Source organism: Palaemon carinicauda, chromosome 26, assembly GCF_036898095.1.
Source record: "Palaemon carinicauda isolate YSFRI2023 chromosome 26, ASM3689809v2, whole genome shotgun sequence".
Lineage (NCBI taxonomy): Eukaryota > Metazoa > Arthropoda > Malacostraca > Decapoda > Palaemonidae > Palaemon > Palaemon carinicauda.
Window position 1 is genome coordinate 82,268,729 of NC_090750.1, and position 24,151 is coordinate 82,292,879.

General features: G+C 45.3%; 1 protein-coding gene across 5 annotated transcripts in view; it reads left to right on the forward strand.

Moving 5' to 3' along the window:
• Window positions 1–24,151, forward strand: part of Hsl (hormone-sensitive lipase) — a 455,124-nt gene that overhangs the window by 407,376 nt on the left and 23,597 nt on the right. For all 5 annotated transcript variants that reach the window (XM_068349817.1, XM_068349815.1, XM_068349816.1 and 2 more), the window contains 2 exons: window positions 13,329–13,503; window positions 22,861–23,049. In XM_068349817.1, coding sequence (XP_068205918.1) covers window positions 13,329–13,503; window positions 22,861–23,049 — 364 coding nt within the window. The remainder of the gene's footprint in view (window positions 1–13,328; window positions 13,504–22,860; window positions 23,050–24,151) is intronic.

A 24,151-nucleotide genomic window follows, 5' to 3' on the forward strand; every position in this document is an offset into this window, starting at 1 on the left:
CTGATCGACAAGTTGATTCCATTACTCGCTGTTAACCTGGAGTTTTTCAACAGTCTTGGTGAAGTACTTCTTTTTGGTTTGAGCTTTCGCAGTGCAGGTGTTTTATCTTCAACTTAAACTCTTGAACTCTTTTTTGGATAGATTTCATTGTTGATGACTTTGGATTGTTTTTTGGACTTTCTTTGACTTTTCAAAATGGCTGACCCTTCTCCAATTCCTAGATTTCGTAAATGTAATGCTAGGGATTGTAATAAGCGTCTTCCAAAGGCCTCTCTCGACCCACATACTGTATGTTCTAATTGTCGGGGTAAAACCTGTCAATTAGGAGATCGGTGTGATGAGTGCGTGGGCCTTTCGGAATTTGATTGGCTTGAGTTTGACAAGTATTCTCGTAAGCTAGAGAGAGATAGGGTGAGGAGAAGTTCCTCTAGATCGTTAGAATTTTCCTCCTCCCATGCCCCTGAACCTAATCCTTCCCCAGTAGTAGTTGTGCCTGAACCCTCTACTAGCACTCAGGAACCATCAATGCGGGATATGTTACGTGCCATTCAAGCTTTGGGCGAGAGTTGAGTCGTTGGCTACGGACCGTAATCAACTCATGGCGGACGTAAAAGAGTTAAAGTGTCAGAGTGCCACATTAGAAAATCGTGGGAAAGTGATTAGTGCGCAAAGTGTTATCAGTGTTGCGACCGAGGGTTCGTCTGTTCGTGCCTGTCGTTCGCCTAGTCCGAGACCTCTTGCAAGCTCCCAAGCCCCAGGGAGAAGTAATGTCGTAGGACTTAAGGGTTCGAGAGGCTTTAACCAACGAACAGACGTTCCCTCTATGGTTTCAGGCGTGTCTCGTCAAGACCGCCCCTACCATAAGACGAGCGAGACGGTTTTCTCCTCGTCATCCGAAGGCTTATCGCGTAAGAAACCGTGGAGCAAGGTTTCGAGACCCTTAAAGCGAAAGTCAGTCCCTTCAGGACAGGTCCAGCGTCCTGGTTGTAGCCATTGGGACAGCTCTGACCCTGTGCAGTCATCGAAAGACTGCTCGCCGCCTAAACAGAAGCGTAACACAGGCTTCGAGAGTCTTAGTGTAGGCAATGTTTTGCAGTCACAGACGTTACCCTCGTCTCTTACCGCACCCATTCCCGTTGATCCTGAATGGGTTGTACTGCAAGACATGCAGGATAAGCTTGCCTCTCTTATGGAGGACTATTCTGCTGAGAAGGTTCACGATGATCCTCGCCGCTTAGCTGATCGAGATCCTGGCCGTCAGCCGCCCAAACGAGCTTTTGCTCGTCCTGTTGACGTTAACGTTACAAAGTCACGCCAGTCACGTTTTGTAGAGCCTCACTCGATGCAGTCCCGTGTTGACTTTCAGCCGCTTGTGGACGTTCAGCCGCTGCCGCATGCTCTTGTTGACGTTCAGGACGTTCGCCAACCAGCGAAGTTGACTTGTTTTGACGTTGAGCGTCAAGCACCGCAGTCAAGAGTTGTTTTGACTGCTCAGTCTAGGCAGTCAAGGCAAGTCTCGAGTTGACGTCGAGCGTCCTCCCGCTCCTGTTGTTGTTGCTAGTCAGTCTGTTAAGCAGTTACATGACGTAGCGTCCTGGACTGCTACTGATGCTCCGGTGCGTGTGGACTCTGCTTGTCAAGCATTGCCACCAAGGCAGGTCTCTCCCTTGCTTGAGACTCAGCAGTTATCGGACGAAGCTCCTTCAGATGAGGACGTTGCTGATCCTCATCCTGATGATAATCCTTCAGATGTAGATGAACCTAAGGCTGTTCCTCCTTCGATGGATTTCAAGAAGATCATGATGATTTTCAAGGATCTTTTTCCAGATCACTTTGTTGCTGTTGCTCCTCGTTCGCCTCCGTCTGAGTTTGCTCTAGGCTTAGCTGCTACCAAGCCAGCCTTTACTAAGCTAGTGCTTTCTCGCTCTTCGAAGAGGGCTTTACGTCTTCTAGGCGACTGGTTGGATACCAGGAGGAGTTTGGGGAAGACGGCCTTTGCCTTCCCTCCTTCTAAGCTTGCTTCTAGATCGAGCGTCTGGTATAACACGGGAGAAGTTCTCGGCTTAGGAGTCCCTGCCTCTGCCCAGGGTGACTTCTCAAGCCTCGTAGACTCTCCCCGTCGCCTGGCCATGAGACGCTCGAAGATTTGTTGGTCCTCCTCGGACCTTGACCATCTGCTTAAAGGCGTATACAGAGCCTTTGAAGTGTTTAACTTTCTTGACTGGTCATTAGGAGCTTTAAGTAGGAAGATCTCGTCTGCCGACCAAGATGTTTCCTTACTTATCATGTCCTGTATGGATAAAGCCATCCGCGATGGCTCCAATGAGCTCGCCTCCACCTTTACGTCGGGAGTCTTAAAGAAGAGAGAAACCCTTTGCTCTTTCCTTTCGGCAGGAGTTACTCCCTGTCAGAGATCGGAACTGCTCTATGCACCCTTATCAGCGGCCTTGTTTCCACAACAGCTGGTTAAGGATATAGCTGCTTCGCTTGTGCAGAAGGACACCCATGACCTGATGGCATCCTCTGCTCGCAAAGGGGCTCCTTCTTCATCCTTTGCTGTGAGACCCAGGATCGAGACTCCTGCGTCTAGATTTATCCCGCCCTTTCGTGGCAGAGCTCCCAGCAGGGGAAGCTCTCGTGCCGAGGGAAAGAGAGGTAAGAAGAGAGGAGCCAAGTCCTCCCGTGGCAGAGTCTGACTGCCCACAGCCTCAGACAGCGGTAGGTGCCAGATTGAAGAGCTTCTGGCAGGCCTGGGAGAAGAGGGGTGCAGACCAAGAGTCTGTTCTGTTGCTCAGAGAGGGGTACAAAATACCGTTTGTACGCAAACCTCCTCTAGTAACAACTCCCATAGACCTCTCTCCCAGGTACCGAGAGGAGTCAAAGAGACAAGCCCTAAATCAAGAAGTGTCTCTGTTGCTAGAGAAGGGAGCGGTGGTGAAAGTATCGGACCTTCAATCACCGGGGTTTTACAACCGTCTCTTCCTAGTCCCAAAGCATACAGGAGGTTGGAGGCCGGTGCTAGACGTCAGTGCGCTCAACGTTTTTGTTACAAAAACAAAATTCACGATGGAGACCACGAAGTCCGTCTTAGCAGCGGTCAGAGAGGGAGACTGGATGGTCTCTCTCGACCTACGAGATGCGTACTTCCACATTCCTATACACCCGGATTCCCAACCGTTTCTGAGGTTTGTTTACAGGAATGTGGTGTACCAGTTTCGAGCCCTGTGCTTTGGCCTCAGTCCTGCTCCTCTCGTGTTTACGAGGCTCATGAGGAATGTGGCAAAATTCCTCCATCTATCGGGAATCCGAGCCTCCCTGTACTTGGACGACTGGCTTCTCAGAGCATCGTCCAGTCATCGCTGTCTGCAGGATCTACATTGGACGTTGGGTCTGGCCAAGGAGTTGGGACTTTTGGTCAACCTAGAAAAGTCCCAACTGATCCCATCCCAGACTATTCTATATTTGGGGATGGAGATTCGCAGTCAAGTTTTTCGGGCTTTTCCGTCTGCCACCCGAATAGAAGAAGCCCTACTCAAAGTCCAACTAATGCTGAAAAGAGAACGTTGTTCAGTCAGGAGTTGGATGAGTCTCGTAGGGACTCTCTCATCCCTGGAGCAGTTTGTCTTGCTAGGGAGACTACACCTTCGGCCTCTCCAGTTCCATCTAGCCTCTCACTGGAACAAGGACAAGACGTTAGAGACGGTATCAATCCCAGTCTCCGAACCAGTAAAGGCATGCCTGAAATGGTGGGACAGCAATATCAGTCTGAGAGAGGGACTATCCCTAGCAGTCAAGAACCCAAACCACGTGTTGTTCTCAGACGCGTCGGATTTGGGTTGGGGTGCGACCCTGGACGGTCGGGAATGCTCGGGTCTGTGGACCTCAAGTCAGAAGAGCATGCACATCAACGGCAAGGAGCTATTAGCAGTCCACTTGGCCTTGATGAAATTCGAAAGCATTCTTCGAAACAAAGTGGTAGAGGTCAACTCAGACAACACCACAGCTTTGGCGTACATCTCCAAGCAAGGAGGCACACACTCCCACACGCTGTACGAGATTGCAAGGGACCTTCTCATATGGTCAAGAAATCGAGGCATCTCCCTGTTGACGAGATTCATCCAGGGGGACTTGAACGTCTTGGCAGACTGTCTCAGCCGGAGGGGTCAGGTGATACCCACGGAATGGACCCTCCACAAGGACGTGTGCAAGTGTCTTTGGGCGACTTGGGGTCAACCCACCATAGACCTCTCTGCCACCTCGTTGACCAAAAGGTTACCGATCTATTGCTCACCAGTCCCAGATCCAGAGGCGATCCACATAGACGCGTTTCTTCTGGATTGGTCTCATCTGGACTTATATGCATTCCCACCATTCAAGATAGTCAACAAGGTACTGCAGAAGTTCGCCTCTCACGAAGGGACAAGGTTGACGTTGGTTGCTCCCCTATGGCCCGCGAGAGTGGTTCACCGAGGTACTTCAATGGCTGGTAGACATTCCAAGAAGTCTTCCTCTAAGGGTAGATCTCTTACGTCAGCCCCACGTAAAGAATGTTCATCAAAGCCTCCCCGCGCTTCGTCTGACTGCCTTCAGACTATCGAAAGGCTCTCAAGATCTCGAGGCTTTTCGAAGGAGGCAGCCAGTGCGATTGCGAGAGCTAGGAGAGCTTGTACCATCAGAGTATACCAGTCGAAGTGGAAAGTCTTTCGAGACTGGTGCAAGTCAGCATCTGTGTCCTCTTCCAGTACCTCTGTAGCCCAAATCGCAGATTTTCTTTTACATCTGAGAAATGTTCGCTCCCTCTCAGCTCCCACTATTAAGGGCTACAGGAGCATGTTGGCTTCAGTCTTTCGACATAGAGGCAAAATAAAGATCTCCAAGATCTCCTTAAGTCTTTCGAGACCTCTAAGGAACGTCGTATGGCAACTCCTGGATGGAACTTAGACGTGGTCCTAAGGTTCCTCATGTCAGACAGGTTTGAGCCATTACATTCAGCCTCCCTGAAGGATCTCACCCTCAAGACGCTTTTCCTAGTGTGCTTGGCTTCGGCTAAAAGGGTCAGTGAAATTCATGCCTTCAGTAAGAACATCGGCTTTTCCACAGAAAAAGCCACATGTTCACTTCAACTTGGCTTCCTGGCCAAAAATGAACTGCCTTCTCGTCCTTGGCCTAAGTCTTTTGATATACCTTGCCTGTCAGAGATCGTAGGCAACGAACTTGAAAGAGTGCTGTGTCCAGTTAGAGCTCTTAAGTTCTACCTAGCTCGTACTAAGTCCTTACGAGGTGGATCTGAGGCCTTATGATGCTCAGTTAAGAAACCATCATTGCCTATGTCAAAGAATGCTTTGTCATATTTTATCAGATTTTTAATACGAGAGGCTCATTCTCACTTGAATGAAAAAGACCGATGCTTGCTTAAGGTGAAGACGCACGAAGTAAGAGCTATAGCAACTTCCGTGGCCTTTAAGCAAAATAGATCTCTGCAAAGTATTATGGACGCGACCTTTTGGAGAAGCAAGTCGGTATTGGCGTCATTTTACTTAAAAGATGTCCAGACTCTTTACGAGGACTGCTACACACTGGGTCCATTCGTTGCAGCGAGTGCAGTAGTGGGTGAGGGTTCTACCACTACATTCCCTTAATTCCAATATCCTTTTAATCTGTCTCTTGAAATGTTTTTAATCTTGTTTTTGGGTTGTACGGAAGGCTAAGAAGCCTTTCGCATCCTGGTTGATTTGGCGGGTGGTCAAATGTCATTTCTTGAGAGTGCCCAGATTAGGGGTTTGATGAGGTCCTGTTGTATGGGTTGCAGCCCTTGATACTTCAGCTCCTGGGAGTCTTTCAGCATCCTAAGAGGATGGCTGGGCTTCGTGAGGAAGACAGACTAACAAGGCAGAGTAATCGTCTAAGTCAACTTCCTTACCAGGTACCTATATATATTTGGGTTTTGTTATGATATAACTGTCAAAAACTCTAAGCATATACAGTGAACCCTCGTTTATCGCGGTAGATAGGTTCCAGACCCGGCCGCGATAGGTGAAAATCCGCGAAGTAGTGACACCATATTTACCTATTTATTTAACATGTATATTCAGACTTTTAAAACCTTCCCTTGTACGTAGTACTGTTAACAAACTACCCTTTAATGTACAGAACACTTAATGCATGTACTAACATACCCTAAACTAAAACAGGCACAAATATTAAAGGCGACTTTATATCATGCGTTTCCTAAACACGCCAAAAAGCACGATAAAAAATGGCAACCAATGTTTTGTTTACGTTTATATCTTATTATAATGAAGAAACAAACGCATTTACACATCTATGTATAGGTTAGTTTTTGCATCGATCATATTGATTATTCAGTACAGTATGTTGATTTGGTTATTACTAATGTTTTACTTAATTTTTCTTAGGACTTCCAAATGAAATGTTTTTCTTTATGACGCCGCCTGAAACGACGGCGTCATAAAGTACGGTCAGTAAACAAACTAAGGAATTTAACACGCATGATGAAAGTGATAAATAATGATATTACAGTAAAAGCTTTTATAAAATATGTTATTACAAATATTATTTACCGTATCTATATAAAATCATACATACGTACGTAGCAAAGCAGGACAACAATCTACGAGAGAGAGAGAGAGAGAGAGAGAGAGAGAGAGAGAGAGAGAGAGAGAGAGAGAGAGAGTTGTTTTACATACGTAAATGTAAATTTAAAAAAAAATAGCCCCATTTCATATAAAATAGATTACAAATATTTTACTTTATCATATTACAGTAGTCTGTATAATACAGTGAACCCTCGCCACTTCGCGGTTCGACCATCGCGGTTTCACCACTTCGCGGATTTTTTCCATAACCCATATATATACAGTAATATATATATATATATATATATATATATATATATATATATATATATATATATATATGTATGCATGTATTTATGTATATATGTATGTATGTATATATGTATATATGTAGGTATGTATATATGTATATATGTAGGTATGTATATATGTAGGTATGTAGGTATGTATATATGTATGTATGTATATATGTATGTATGTAGGTATGTATATATGTATATATATATATATATATATATATATATATATATATATATATATATATATATATATATATATACATATATACATATACATATATACATACATACATACATATATACATAAATACATACATATATATACATATATACATATATACATATATATATATATATATATATATATATATATATATATATATATATATATATATCTAAAGTAGGAAGATGTGATGTAGTTCTAAGGGAAAAGTATGGGAAATATGTCTGGGTAATAAGCAAAGCTCTACCTCCAGTTTGTTTCTTCATTATGATCAGAGATAAATGTAAACAAAACATTGGTTGCCATTTTTTATCGTGCTTTTTAGCATGTTTAGGAAACTCATGATATAAAATCACCTTTAATATTTGTGCCTGTTTTAGTTTAGGGTACTGTAGTACATGCATTAAGTGTTCTGTACATTAAAGGGTAGTTTGTTAACAGTACTACGTACAAGGGAAGGTTTTAAAAGTCTGAATATACATGTTGAATAAATAGGTAAATATGGTGTCACTACTTCGCGGATTTTCACCTATCGCGGCCGCGTCTGGAACCTATCTACCGCGATAAACGAGGGTTCACTGTACTGTAAAGTTCAGTACAGTATGTTTTTGTTATAGTCGTGGCGATGAAATTCTCACGAAACAAAAACACCCATTTGATTACAACAGCTGATTCATTCTCTCTCTCTCTCTCTCTCTCTCTCTCTCTCTCTCTCTCTCTCTCTCTCTCTCTCTCTCTCTCTCTCTCCGTGTTATACAATACTTACATTTAGATGAAGAAACTAAAATTAGTTTTCTTAGTGTCAATCAAATACGAAACGAAAAAATTAGGCCGAGTCTACATCCATTTCAATCATAGCTAAAAATACGGCAACCGATTTCATCAGCAAACCACTATTTTTTGGGAAATATCATTTTATTCAAGAAAATTGCCACTCTTTAACCCTGGATAGGTACGATGGGTCGTTCGCGACCCCGAGCGTCAAAAAAAAACAGGTTTTTCTCACGTGACTCACCCCCGTGACTGAATTTGTGGGTGATCGACCTGCAGGAGGTGTCTCCCCTACACGCTCTAGTAGTGTCCAGATGTGCATTGCTGTAGCTGTACTCCTTCCCCGATTTCTGAGACGCATCGGGGTCGAGCGCGACCGAGTTTACCCTTCTAAGGTAATTTGCATAATTATCAAAGTTATTACGTATTATGAAATTGTCGTAGAATGGTGCAACTTTTATAGGTTATCAGTTTTGGAAAGTCTTGGTGGATTGTTTGGCTATCATGTGCATGATTTTTTTTTTAGTTAAAATGTCGTTCATCACCACGAGGACCATTTTACCACGAGTGCCCCTTTTTCATTTTTTTTCATTTTTTTGCCAAGTCATTTTTCCGTAAGATATTGCCAAATAGTGTCGTAAAACTTTTGCTTGTTTAGTGTTGGAAAGTGTGTCTAGATGATCTGGCTACCCATGCGTGACTTTGTTTTTGTCAGATACGACGTAGTTATTGGTATATTGGGTATTTAACTGCGGTTACCAATTTCTGTTTTTTTTCAATATTTGTAAAAATTACTACGTAGTAAGGAATTGCCGTATATTATTCATTTTTTTTCATGTTTATGTGTTAGAAAGTGTGCCTTGATGGTTGGGCTAACACGTGCATGTCTTTTTTTTTATCTGAGATGCCATATATTAGAATGTCGGGCATTTTACCGCGAGTGCCCCTTTTTCATTTTTTTTAATTTTTTTGCCAAGTCATTTTTCTGTAAGATATTGCCAAATAGTGTCGTAAAACTTTTGCTTTTTTAGTGTTGGAAAGTGTGTCTAGATGATCTGGCTACCCATGCGTGATTTTGTTTTTGTCAGATACGACGTAGTTATTGGTATATTGGGTATTTAACTGCGGTTGCCAATTTCTGTTTTTTTTTCAATATTTGTAAAAATTTACTACGTAGTAAGGAATTGCCGTATATTATTGAATTTTTTTTCATGTTTATGTGTTAGAAAGTGTGCCTTGATGGTTGGGCTAACACGTGCATGTCTTTTTTTTTATCTGAGATGCCGTATATTAGAATGTTGGGCATTTTTCTGCGAGTGCCCCTTTTTATTTGTTTTGCATTTTTTTGCTTAGTCATGTTACCGTAAGGAATTGGAAAGTAGTGTCGCAAAACTTATATTTTTATAGTGTTGGAAAGTGTTTCTAGATGATCTGGCTACCCATGCCTATTTTTTTTTTAGCCAGATATGGCGTATATATAAGTATGTGTTCGATTTTCCTGTGATTGCCATTTTTTCGTTTTTTCCCATTTCTTTCAAAATTACTACGTACTAAGGAACTATCACAGAGTAATGATTCATTTATATGTTTATTTGTCGGAAAATGTGCCTTGATGGTTTGCCTAGCACGTGGCTGAAATTTTTTTTTTTCTGAAATGTCGTATATTAGAATGGCCATTTTTCCGCGAGTGCCCCTTTTTTTTGTTTTGCATTTTTTTGCTTAGTCATGTTACCGTAAGGAATTGGCAAGTAGTGTCGCAAAACTTATATTTTTATAGTGTTGGAAAGTGTTTCTAGATGATCTGGCTACCCATGCCTATCTTTTTTTTTAGCCAGATATGGCGTATATATAGGTATGTGTTCGATTTTCCGGTGATTGCCATTTTTTCGTTTTTTCCCAATTCTTTCAAAATTACTACGTACTAAGGAACTATCACAGAGTAATGATTCCTCTAGATGTTTATTTGTCGGAAAATTTTGTTTACTTCTTTTTTGATTGAATATCCTCAAATTTTTTTTAGCTAAAATATTATATTTTACATTTTTTTTTCGATTTTATTTCCCTTCAAAAAAATTTTTTTGGGTCAGAATTTTAATTTTATAGTCGTAAAATAATCGACAATTATCCAGCAACCCACCATACAATTTTTATGCATATCCAATAATAATTAGATTAGTAAATAACACCTTGAAATTGACATACCCTTCCTACATTTCAAGTGGCAGATTAGGGAGTCTGAGTCAGTGTGGTTGGCGGCCATTTTGTGGACATATCCGAAGCGTAAGTTGCCCTATCTATATATATTCTTGTTCCCTATAGAATTTGTGATATTTTGGTATATTTTTACCTGCATAAATATCATATTATATATTAAATATATGTATTTTTTTACGAAATTTCTAAGTACTCAAAAAATTACCTTTAGATATGGCCCCTGATATAAATGTAATTTACAAAATAATGAAGATTTTTTTACATATTTCTATTTTAGGATAACATATGTTTATTCCCTAAAAAAATTAGCCACTTCCTATTTCATTTGGGTACCCAAAAAAATTCATGAAATTTGGACAAATTTTTTTGGCCAAAAAAAGTTACCCTTTTTTTCTCATTTCAGATCTTCACCTCCATGGGTCTGACTTCATCCAAAATACATCAAGATGTGTCCTAAACATTCAAAAATCAATTCCTAAAAGGATTTGTGTATATATGTATAAACTTTTTTTTTATGAATTTTTATGTCAGGTCTTTTTTTTTCTACTTAATTTTTTAAAATATTTATAATAAATAGTTTTTCTGCAGATGAGTAGTATTTATCTTTACAGTTGTTTTAAGCATTCATTGAAGTTTTTTTTGGCAAAAGAAAAAAAGGAGGTTACTGCAAAAACTGATTTTTCAAGAATTTTTTTTGGCGTCGGGGTCGTTCGCGTCCGAGTATACCCTTAAAGGGGTGTCCGAGGAGCGTACCTATCCAGGGTTAAATAGTTAATTGCACATTAAGAAAGCGTGTACTTTTGTTTTTAAATTTCGGGTGTGTTTTAAAAATCGAGTATTGTTGACTTCTTTTTGTTTTACTTTTGGCTGTGATTAGATCAGCTGTCATCTAGCTGCCGCTCTTGAGGGTGTACGAATACACTAACAAAGTATCGTTTATACCATTTCTTAACTTATTCAAACCGTCTACAGTATACAGTTGATATTACATAAGCACCAATGTGTTATAACCTATCAAATTTTTTTGTTTATTACATTTAAACCTCTCTCTCTCTCTCTCTCTCTCTCTCTCTCTCTCTCTCTCTCTCTCTCTCTCTCTCTCTCTCTCTCTCTCTCTCTCTCTCTCTAAATGATATCTTTGTTGCTCCTCAAAGTTTCATTTATATTGAAAATCAATCATGATTCAATTTTCCTTACTTTCTCCAATCTCGCACCATCGGTCACATCGCGGTATTTTCGATATTTCCGGAAAATCCGCGATATATGTATATACATGGGTTATGAAAAAAATCCGCGAAGTGGTGAATCCGCGATGGTCGAACCGCGAAGTAGCGAGGGTTCACTGTACGCTGTAAACTTTATTAATTCTGGTCTCTACCCACCACCATGGGTGTGAATCAGCTATTATATATTCACCGGCTAAGTTAAATATTTAAAAATGATATTTTAATTATAAAATAAATTTTTGAATATACTTACCCGGTGAATATATAAATTAAAGGCCCCCCTTCCTCCCCGATAGAGACCCAGCGGATGAGAAGAACTGGAGCTGTTTACATGTATATGCGGTATCTGGCCGATAGTTGGCGCTGGTGGGCACACCCGCAACCTTCATAGCGATCGCTCGCGAGTTTTTGTGTTTTTCTGTCGCGCCGCCGGAGACGTCAGCTATTATATATTCACCGGGTAAGTATATTCAAAAATTTATTTTATAATTAAAATATCATTGTAAATTACTTTAATCATTCTTTTAAGCATTTTACATATTAAGAATTCTTTTAAGAATTCTTGAAATGAAAATTGTTTACATCAATCACTATTATAGCCTACATAGAAACTTGCTAGTGGTAGGGAAAATCAACTGACTAAAAGCTTGAGAAAAAGATTTTGAAGTTGTTGGTGGGTAAAGTTTGAGGAAAATAGATAATTTTTAGATTATAGAATGCTAATTTGGTTTCTATCTAAATGTAGGAATTTTTGTTAGCTAACGACGGCATGTAAAATGTGAAGAAAATAAGTAGTTTGTAGATTATAGAATACTAATTCGGTTCCTATCTAAATACAGGAATTGATGCCACATTCATAGCCTTGTTAGCTAGTGACAACAGGATCAGGCGATGGTAAACAGTGGCAGAATGGGAGTTGTGGCTGGGCTGTGAGTTGTCTAACACTAAAGAAATTAGTGTGGCAAACTTTTCATATTCCAAACATGCTCTTAAAATGTATCTGTTTCTTATAGGGGAGGGTTACTGTACTCCCCCACAATTTTGATCTGCAAGGCATTTTTATTATAAACATGTCTTTATTAATACTCATGTATACCACTGAGTTATTTCTCTGAAACCCCTTATGTGCCTATTGCTTCTTTCTTGAGGCTGTTTAAATGTCGACACCTACCCCTAAATAAAGAATTTCTATTTTCTTTCCTTGTAAAATGCCTCCCTCTCTGACAAGTATCAAGCTTATCTAGCAGTTGTCGGGAACTATCTAGGTGATTATGCATCACAGTTTTCTTGTCTTCAGTTCTCTCTATGCATTTAACTGGATCGGTCTCATTTTTACACTGTACTTTAGGTTGTCCCCACGATTCACATTGGATTTTTTCTTCGTGGTTTTAGGTTATCTAACTTTTTAATAAGAATTGACTTCTAGAATTACTATGAATGCCTATGAGTGTGATTCAAGCATCTTTGTGAAAGCTTGCTGGTCACAGGATTGTGTTTTGTTTTATTGTGAGAAATGTTTTTTCAAGTCGGTTAATAGGGGAAATAACTCATGCTGTCTGACAGTTGGTTCCATGGCCCCATTCCTTGGAAAGGTGCTGATCAAATCTCCTCTCCCCTCACCTTCTTCAAAGGTCTGGGAACACAAAACAAACCTGCATGCTGTCAAAAACATCTTGAGTAGCATTTTATGCCTTCAACGTAGTGCTTAAGCAAGGGGATCATAGGCCAGTGCTCCCTAACCCCTGGGGTTTGTTACAGACCTATAAAACAGTCAGTTGCTAACTTTACTCTTGAATAGTTAATCCTCTTTAACCCATTGCAGGTATAAACAAAAGAAAATCTAAATATAGGATAATAAACTGGGAAATATACACTTGAAATTCTCTTTTGTGGTTTATATTTTGGACTTGTTCAGATATGAATAATTCAACAATGTATTTACAAGTTTATATATACCGTAAATTGTTTTAATTTATTTTTAATTTTACTTTTTTTCCAGGTTTTCTTGAGGGAGTGGGCAGTAAGCACAGGTGTGCCGATGCTTTCCATAGACTATTCTCTTGCACCGGAAGCCAGATATCCTAGACCATTAGAAGAGGTGTTGACTGCATATTGTTGGGTCCTGAACAATTTTAAAGTTTTGGGAACTACCGGGAGAAAGATAGTCCTTACAGGTAAATAGCAAGATATAAAATATTCTAAGTTCAGTACACAAACAAAAGTCTTATTCTCTTGATACTGGTCAATCTAGAATAAAATGTTGGAATAAAGTACAAAGAATTAAGAAATCACAATAAAAGAGTACTAACAACTTGGATAAAGGAAGAGATTGCTAGACTACTGGTAAGTAAAAGTAACCTATGAAGAAATGCAGAAAATATATGTAATTTGTACGTAAGACCTATACTGTAGTATTGTGTGCAATAGAGTCATGGACACTAAAATAAGAGATTTTGATAATGAGTGAGAATAGAATGCTAAGATTCAAGGCATGAAAGAGATGGAAAAATTGTGTGACAGGGAAAATCATGGTAAGATTTGATACCTTTTAGCAGAAAATAGAGTGAGAGTTACTCAAGGACAAACCTTTTAAGAGGTATACTGGGGGAAAATTGTAATACCCAAAGCTTGGAAAAGTTTATATAGAGTCTTGAGTTATATCTTGAGCTTTAAATAATTTTATTAATTTATTTACTTAATCCTTTTAGTCCCTTTTTATTTCAGATTTAGATGTTATTGTATGAAAGTGTTCTGATTGGTTTTATAGATTAAAATAATACCAAGTGGTGTGAGTGTATGGGTATGATTAATTTGTATTATATAGCACAGAATGGCCTTAGATTCCCCAGTGCTTGGCTTAAGGCCTAAATTTTATTTGTTCCGTAACCGAAATACAAACCACGCTATTTACATTGGGTTTACTTTCGGCGTAGCTGAAATGACGAGCCAATAGTTTTAACGAGGGTTAACTACCCCCCCCCCCCCCCCCCCCCGCGCTAGTTAGCGGGGTAGGGGAAGGGGTAGCTTGCTGCCCCTCCCCCCCCCCCCCCACACACACCGGTGATTTGCTTCACTTCACTTTTGGCTCCGGCGATGAACAGACGTGTCTGTCCATCGTCCTCGTTGACAGCCTTAATCTTTTTTTGCTGCTTCTTCCAGTTTGTGTGTGCGCGTTTGAAGTTGGCCTCACCCTTTGTTGTTCACCATGCGCAAGTGCCCTGGTATTGCTGGTTGCCCTTGTGGTACATTCATGTCTGCGGTGGACACAGATCCTCACACCCTTTGCCCGCAGTGTCGAGGCCGACGGTGTGACAGAGAGAATACTTGTAGTGAGTGCAGGGAGTGGTCTGCCTCCCAGTGGGAGAGGTTTGGCCGCCGGCGTAAGAAGAAGTCTAAGAGAGACCGTTCTCTTTCTGGAGTTGCCTTGAAGGAGGAAGGGTCTCGGGACTCTTCTTTCGCCGCCCAAACCTCCTCCGAAGCTCCCCCTCGTTCGGCTCCTAAGGAGAGACCGCCGAGTGGGAGCGCAGGCCCTAGTTCTGTTTCCCGACCTTGGGTTGAGGGAGAGGGCGTCGCCTCCCATAGTGGTGCGGCTCCTCCTCCGGGGGAGGTTGTTACTAATGACTCCTTGTCTCATGATGATCTTTTTCAGATTTGGGCTTCCTTGGGGCTTAAGGGCCTGCCCTCCAGGGAAGCCCTGATTGACCTTGTCCAGTTGGGGGCCGCTGTTAAGCAGTCGCCGGTGATAGCGGAGGTAGATCCTCTGTCTATTGTCGACGTCGTGGTGGCAGAGGCTTCCGACGGGTCGGGTCAATCCTCTGCAGTTCCTGTTGTGGATGATGGTGCTGAAGGCTCTCCTCCCCCTTCCGTACATCCTTCGAAGGGGGAAGGGAGTCCCGCGGGCTCTTCTGCTGCCAAGCCTCCCTCTTGGGGGAGTGCCTTGACTGAGACTCCCCTTCGGAGGACTAATGGTCCTGACGATCTTCCTCGTGGCCGCCTTCGCCGTAAGGCTCACCGTCCGCTGCGCAGCAAGGGCCTCCCGTCTCCCTACAAGGGTGCTAAGAGGCACCTTTTTGAATCTTCTCCTCCTTCCTCCCAGGGGGGGACTCCTCGCCGTAAGCAGCCTGCAGCTCCAGCTTCCTTAGACCTCTCCTACTCGTTCCAGACCTTCAGCTTCTGGTGCAGACGTCCAGCAGCCTGACCTCGTCAGCCGACGGGGAACGGTCCCTTCGGGGCAAAGGGTTGCTTCCCACGGTGTGGGTTCTTCCCTTGCGCGTCAGGGTTCCCCTGCGCGCCCTCCTGCAGTGTTAGCGCACAGGCGCTCCCCTGCTCGTCAGCGTTTTCCTGATCGCCAGCGTTCTCCCGTTCGCCAGCGCTCTCCTGATGATCGTCGCCCCTCTTCTCGCCAGCACTCTTCTGAGGACATCGTTCATCCTGTTGTTCCTGCTGAGCGCCCAGTGCGCCATCGTTCCCCTGAGCGCCCTAGATCTCCTGCCCGTCAGAGCGCACCTGCGCTCCCAGTTCCTGTCTCGCGCCCTGTGCGCCCACGCTCGCCTGCGCTACCTAGAACTTCGGTTCAGGTTGTGACCAAGGACTCTTCTCCTCGCCCTCGCGATCCTGCTCGTCAGCCTGTTCCAGCGCAGCAACGCTCGCGGTCTCCTGCGCGTACTTCCAAAGTGCCTGTACGCCCACGCGCCTCCTGTTCCTGAGCCCGTTCGTGAGTGTTCGCCTTTGCGCACCGCGCCGGCAGCGCCCTCACAGGATTCCACGCGTCGACCTCCTGCTCGCCAGCGATCATCAACACGCCAGCGATCACAGACGCATCAACATTCGCCTGCTCGTCAGCGATCTCCTGCGCGTCAACGGTCCCCAGCGCGTCAGCAATCACCTGAACATCGGCGATCTCCAGACCGCCCGCGTGACCTATCGCCTGCGCGCAAGCGCTCTCCGACGCGCCGTCGCCCAGAGGATCTGGAGAGACATGGGTCGCCTTCTGTCAGCTGGCCTACGCGCGGTCGTTCGCCTACGCGCTATCGCTCGCCGACGCGCCATCGCTCGCTTACGCTCCAGCGTTCACCAACGCGCCACCGATCGCCTGCTCGCCATCGCTCTCCCATGCGATACAGGTCTCATGGTCAACATCGTCAGCGGTCATTGGAGCGATCTCATTCGCCCACGCGCCAACGTGCTCACTCACCAGCTTGCCCACGCGCTCGTTCGCCCGCGCGCCCGCGCGCCCGCGCTCTTTTGTCTCCGCGTGATTACGAGGCTGCGCCTCAACATCCTCGCGATTCCGTTGTTTCGCCTATGTGTGAGTGTCAGCACGACCCCCGTTCGCGTCGGGTTTCGCAGCCCGCGACAGCAGCAGGGACGCGTGTCACCAGACCGCACTTAGAATCGCCTCCGCCTAAACGCAGGACTCTTGTACAGGATAGGGAAGACTCATCAGAGAGGTCAGTACAACTTTCTTCCCCCCTTCCTTTTCAGGCAGGTCCAGTGGTGTCCACTCCGAAGGATCGCCCGATCAACTTCCCTCCAGCGGGAATTTCGGACTCTGTGTCCGTGTCTCGGCAGACTTGGTTTGGTCTTCTGATGCGGGTGTTAGTGAAGGCTATGAAGCCGGCACTCGCTGATCAAGGGCACAAGCCAACGGCTGCCTCGCCCCCGCTGAAGAGAAGGAGAGGAGTGGACTTCGTGGTGACTTCTCCCAGGGAGAAGTTGGTTCCTAAGAGGTCTGTCAGGAAGGCTCCATCCCCTTCGCAGGCACTTTCTCCTTCTCCCGAGGACGAGGCTTTTCCGTCCTCGGGAGAATCCAGTGAGGTGATGGTCTCCCCATCGGCACCAAGGGGGGAGTCGTCTCCTCGTGGAGGGGAATTGTCTCGCGCAGAGGGCGCCTTCCAAACCTCTTTGTTAGGGTCGTGTATCCCGCCCAGGAGGGAACCCAAGGACTCCAAGACAATCCCGAAGTCGTCTTCTAGGATTCGTCAGGAACCAGCTGCACCCCGGGAGAACGTCCACACATCTCCCCAGGAAGAGGATCCGGGGACGGGAGACTTAGCTGCCAGTCCGCAAGGAGGAGACCAGCAGGAGTCTGAGCATGCCTTCTGGCAGGTCCTGAGCCTGATGAGGCAACTCAACGGGTTCATGGACCCCGTGATCGCCCCCCCGAGAAGGCAAGGACAGGGTTCTGGACTAGATGTACGGTACTCAGAAGCCCCCCAAGGCCAGCGTGGCTCTGCCCTGGTCCCAAGGGTTGAAGAGTGCCAGAGCCAGGGCCAATGCTCAACTCGCGGCTCTCGCTTCCTCCAGTCGTTCCTCTGCCGGGAACAAACTCCTCCCACTTCCTCGTCTCCAGCAGAGGAGGTATTTTGAGATCTTGGGGGAGTCTAGTCTCGCTCTTCCTCTCCATCATTCCGTAGAAGAGCTTGCTAAGGGAGTTCCTCTCGAGAAGCTCTCCGCTCGGCAGGTGATGTTCTCGGCGTCGGAGATCCTGAGCCATGAGAAGGTCGCGAAGTGCGCCATGCAGGCCACTTCGTGGCTGGATATATGGCTAGGGTCTCTGGGCATCCTATTGCGCTCCGAGGATTTGTCTAAGGAGGCCAATAGGAAGGCCCTGGAGACCTTCCTACTCTCAGGCACCCGCTCCATCGAGTTCCTGGCACATCAGGTTACCACCCTGTGGACCAACTCGGTATTGAAGCGGCGTGATGCGGTGACCGAGAAGTTTCACCCGAAGGTCCCCGCCGTGGATGTCTGTAGGCTCAGGCATGCTTCCCTTCTTGGGGGGAATCTGTTAGAGCCTCAGGACATGGAATGAACAGCTGAGAGGTGGAGGAAGTCTAGCCAGGACTCCCTCATCCATAGGGTCCTTACAGCTCGGCCCTATAAGCCTCCAGCTCCGCAGCAACAGCAGCAGCAGCCTCGCAAGACACCAAAGCAGGCACCGGCAGCTAAGAAAGTGGTGTCAAAGCCCCAGTCCTTTCCAGCCAAGGACAAGAGGGTGGTAAGTCCTCCAGGGGAGGCAAGACTCCTAGAGGGGGCGGCCGCGGCCGCAAACGCTAGGAGTGGCAGTCCCCCCGCGTGTCCACCTGTGGGGGGATGCCTTCGACGTTGCGTGCACAGGTGGCAGCAACATGGGGCCGATGCTTGGACGATTTCTGTGATCGGCCAAGGCTATCGCGTCCCGTTCACAACATCTCAACCTCCCCTGACAGCGAATCCAGTGTCGCTGAGCTCCTATGCCATGGGATCGGTAAAGTGGCTGGCCCTTCGGGCAGAAGTCGAGACCATGCTCAAGAAGGATGCTCTCCAGGAGGTCGTCGACGGGTCCCCAGGCTTCTTCAGTCGACTCTTTCTTGTAAAGAAGGCGTCTGGAGGCTGGAGACCTGTCATCGACCTCTCGGCTCTGAACAAGTTTGTCAAGCAAACTCGGTTCAGCATGGAGACAGCGGACACTGTCAGACTTGTGGTGAGACCTCTAGACATCATGTGCACACTGGATCTAAAGGACGCGTACTCCCAGATCCCAATCCATCCGTCTTCCAGGAAGTACTTGAGATTCAGCCTAGACGGCAAGACCTACCAGTTTAAGGTGCTGTGTTTCGGTCTCTCCACAGCACCTCAGGTGTTCACCAGAGTGTTCACCCTGATTTCATTTTGGGCGCACAGGAACGGCATCCGTCTCCTTCGTTATCTGGACGACTGGCTGATCCTAGCAGACTCGGAGTCGACCCTTCTTCGACACCGAGACAGGCTTCTGAGTCTTTGCCAGGATCTGGGGATCGTGGTAAATCTCGAGAAGTCCTCTCTGCAGCCGTCCCAACGACTGGTTTATCTAGGCATGTTGTTAGACACCAATCTCCACAAAGCCTTTCCATCTGACGACAGGATAGCAAGGCTGAGGAGGGTGGCGGAACCCTTCCTCAGGCGAGAATAGCTTTCCGCCCAATCGTGGTTGCGTCTCTTAGGTCACCTGTCCTCCCTGGCTCGTCTGGTTCCAAACGGCCGCCTCAGAATGAGATCCCTGCAGTGGCGGCTCAAGTCCCGGTGGAATCAAGGATCCGATTCCCCGGACGTACAGGTCACGATAGGATCTTTGGAACAGGCGGACCTGCGGTGGTGGCTGGTCGACGAGAACCTGCGAAAGGGAGTGGATCTTCTCGTCCTTCCCCCGGAATTGACACTGTTTTCGGACGCGTCAAAAGAAAGGTGGGGGGCGCACGTTCTGAACCATAGGACCTCAGGCCTTTGGTCAGAATCAAAAAAGTACCTGCACATCAACCTGCTAGAGATGAAGGCCGTCTTTCTGGCTCTTCAGCAGTTCCAACGGACCCTGGCGGGTCACTCCGTGGTGGTGATGAGCGACAACACCACGGTAGTGGCTTATATCAACAAGCAGGGAGGTACTTTTTTGCAGCAGCTATCCCATCTTGCAATAGAGATTCTGAGGTGGACCGAAGTCCACTATGAGCTCGCTTCATTCCTGGCAAGAGGAATGTGCTCGCCGACAGTCTGAGCAGGGCTTCGCAGATAGTGAGTACCGAGTGGTCTTTGGATCCTCAGATAGCCAACAAAGTCTTGATTTTGTGGGGTTCCCGACCGTGGATCTGTTCGCGACAGCGTTGAATTTCAAGCTGCCTCTGTACTGCTCCCCAGTCCCGGACCCCAAGGCACTCTGGCAAGATGCTTTCCAGCAACGGTGGGACAACATCGACGTGTACGCCCTCCCACCGTTCTGTCTGATGAGAACGGTGCTCAACAGGACCAGACTATCGGTCAACTGTTCGATGACTCTGATAGCTCCGCTATGGCATCACGCGGAATGGTTCCCGGACCTTCTGCAGCTCCTGATGGAACTCCCGAGAGAGCTCCCTCCACGACACGAGCTACTCAGACAACCACACTCCAACATCCCTCACAAGGCCGTGGCCTCGCTTCGGCTTCACGCCTGGAGACTGTCCAGCATCTCCTCACGGAGAGAGGCTTTTCACAACAGGTTGCGGAGAGAATGTCTCGGCACCTGCGAAAGTCCTCTGAGGGAGTCTACCAGGTAAAGTGGAGAGTCTTCTGTGGTTGATGTCGTGGGAGGGGTATCTCTCCACTCGATGCCACTATTCCAGCAATAGCGGAGTTCCTCGTGTATCTGCGGAAGGAAATGCGCCTTTCTGTCTCAGCAGGGAAAGGCTATCGCTCAGCCTTAAGCTTGGCTTTTAGGCTGAAAGGTGTGGACATTTCTTCCTCGCTGGAACTCTCTCTACTCATACGTAGCTATGAGCTTACCTGCCCCCAGTCGGAAGTGAGACCTCCTCCATGGAACGTGGTTCGGGTTCTCAGGGCTCTTAAGAGACCTTCCTTCGAACCATTACGCCAGGCCTCTGATCACCACCTGTCTTGGAAGACGGCTTTCCTGCTCGCTTTGGCTTCGGCCAAGCGAGTTAGTGTACTTCATGGTCTCTCGTACGACATCGCCCATTCAAGGGGATGGGGGGAGGTAACGTTCAGGTTCGTCCCTGAGTTTGTTGCCAAGACTCAGAATCCTGGAGTGCCGGATCCACGGTTCGACTCTTTCAGGATCGCGAGTCTCCGTTCTGTAGCAAGCGACCCAGACCAGTTGCTACTATGTCCAGTGAGGTATTACTTGAAGAGAACAGCTGCAGTTTGTCCCCAAGTGCGAGCATTGTTTGTTAGCACAGGCAGGACGAAGAGGAGGGTCACCAAGAATACCATCTCGGCTTGGATTCGAAGGGTTATCTATCACGCCTTGAATCCAGACCCTCCTCCGTCACGTCGCCCTAGGGCACATGACATCAGGGGCGTTGCTACGTCCCTGGCCTTCAAGAGAAACTTCTCTGTGACGCAGGTGCTTCAAGCTGGGGTCTGGAAGCGTCAGACGACCTTCACAGACCACTACCTGCAGGACGTGACCCACAGGAGCCTCGATACGTTTTCTATCAGCCCTGTGGTGGCTGCACAACAGCTGGTCTAACCTCAGGCTCCTTTATGGACAAGTAGCAGTAGGTTGAGAGCGTTGTTACTCGGTTTTAGTCTGCGTGAATGAAAGAGTATGTCTGACCATTACTTCTTTCTTCATTCTCCCCTCTCTTGGGGAAGCAGCATCCTGGCCTTCGCATAGCTGACCTCGACCTCTGCAGGTAACCCATGCTTTCTTGTGCTCCTAGTATTAAGTTTAATACTGTCGCGTCCCCCATACCCTGACGAGGTGGTATTGGGAACGTCCTATCCTGGATTCCTATCTAAAGGTCTCAAGGTCAACTTCATAGGACGAGTCACGCTTTCCTCCACACACAACTTGTGTAGGCCACTTGTTCCTAGCGAAGCAAGGAACTTGTGAGATGCAGGGGCTCCTTTTCTCAAGTGCTACTCACTGGGAGGCGGAGCCTCCGGGTAAAACCAAAGTCAGTAAGGCTGGGGACTTTCCACCCTTCCCAAGGGGTAAGATAATTTGTATTTTTCCTAACCATACAATCCTTAGCTATTAACACATATTTGCCCGCCAGCCCTGACCCCCAAGTCAAGTCCTACCTCTAAGTGAAGTGAAGCAAATCACCGGTGTGTGTGTGTGGGGGGGGGGGTAGCAAGCTACCCCTTCCCCTACCACGCTAACTAGCGCGGGGGTAGTTAACCCTCGTTAAAACTATTGGCTCGTCATTTCAATAGCTAAGGTTTGTATGGTTAGGAAAAATACAAATTATCTCCGAATTTGTCATATTCAATTCAATACTCAAAGATTGATATCATAAGTGCCATTTTAAAGAATAATTTTGGTCTGTGTATGAAACTTTGTAGGATGATGAGAGGGAATGAAGAAAATTCTGCTATAAATGTTAATAGCATTTCTGAATGATGACTGGTAAGAAGCTCTATGTTTATTAAAATGGAGTCACATCTACAGACTCATATGGTTTCTCTTAGTGGTTTTCTCAAGAAAAGAGGTGTTAAAAGTAAAGCTCTGTAAACTTGAAGAAGTTGGACAGATAAATTTGGAGGTAATGTAAGTAAAAGGAAGGAGGGAAAGCTGCTGGTCTCTGAAGGAATCCGGAAAAATAAACCTTTACTAATGTTTAAGTTTTCCTGTATGGGAAAAGAGGACAATACAGAAGGGTAAAGATAATTTATTTGATTTATTCCTTAAAGGGGAAATATAAGGTAAAAATTATGCTGATAAGGAAAGGAAACCTGTGTAAATGAATAATTTAAAATCTAAAAAATAGATCATAGAAGTGGTGAATGCCAAACCCTAAATTGTATGGTATACGCTAATGATGATTATATTTATTTCCTGTATCTTGTGGTTGAGGTGGCTTTGTAGCAATTTAGAAATTCATTCAATTCATAATGTCGTATGTGTTAGAAGTTTAGTACTTTATTGGGGTATTCAAGTATTTTTTAAGATGTTGAAAAAAAGTAGAACTATGCAATTTTTGTTGCAATGCATTAATTCTTTTGTACTTCATGCATGTCTTATATAAATCTGATGGTATTTATTGTATTTTATTTTTACTTTTTCCCTTTAGGTGACAGTGCTGGAGGAAATCTTATAACAGGGCTTACTGTTAAATGCATAGAGCTTGGAATACGTCCTGCTGATGGACTCTTCCTCGCATATACACCGTTTTTGTTTGATCTCATTCCATCTCCAGCAAGGCTTTTAGCTGTTATGGACCCAATGCTTCCCTTGGGTTTTGCCCTTCGATGTTTAAAAGGTATGCAACTGTCGTGTGTTTCTCTTACTCCCTGTATACTGATTACATGAAAAACAATGCCTCATCACTATCAGGCCTGAACTTTTAAAAACTCTTCTTCTATGTATTCTCTTTCATTTTTATGACTGTGTAGTGTCAACAGTTATGTTCTGCCTTCCAAGACATAATTTGTATCAATGCTGGTTATGCTAACCTTCTCATTAAGTTTATTTAATCCTTTTTCGTCTTTTGCTCTTTCTATTTGAAGTCACTGTGGGTGTGTAATTTTCAAGGAAAAAAGGTATTGGATCTTGAATTTTATTATATTAACTGCCCTATTACTATGTCTTGTGTGTAATTCAAGATTGTGGGGTTCTTAATTCTTACTTGCCTTATATCCTTTGTTACTCAGTTGTAAATTACTAGATTGCCTAATTTCACAGAATGTTTTTTGTTCTTCCACTTCCTTTGCGAATTTTTGGTAGGGTGAGCAAGACTGAGTAATTGGAGTGATCCGTTGTTCGTCTTAACCTGAGGCGTGTATAATTATTTGATTGAGAGAAGAAGCCATAGCACACCTGTAAAGGACTACTGGACAAGTCTTGCTTGTTTTATATGTTTTGTGGACAAAGATTCTCATCTCATATGTTGTGCTAAAAGATATGTGAGAAAGTAAATATGTGCAGTATTTGTGAAAATTTAGACATACAGTACATACATACATACATATACCAAGGCACTTCCCCCAATTTTGGGGGGTAGCCAACATCAACAAAGACACAAAAACAAAAAGGGGACCTCTACTCTCTACGTTCCTCCCAGCCTAACAAGGGACTCAACCGAGTTCAGCTGGTACTGCTAGGGTGTCACAGCCCACCCTCCCACATTATCCACCACAGATGAAGCTTCATAATGCTGAATCCCCTACTGCTGCTACCTCCGCGGTCATCTAAGGCATCGAAGGCAGCAGCAGGGCCTACCGGAACTGCGTCACAATCGCTCGCCATTCATTCCTATTTCTAGCACGCTCTCTTGCCTCGCTCACATCTATCCTCCTATCACCCAGAGCTTCCTTTACTCCATCCATCCACCCAAACCTTGGCCTTCCTCTCGTACTTCTCCC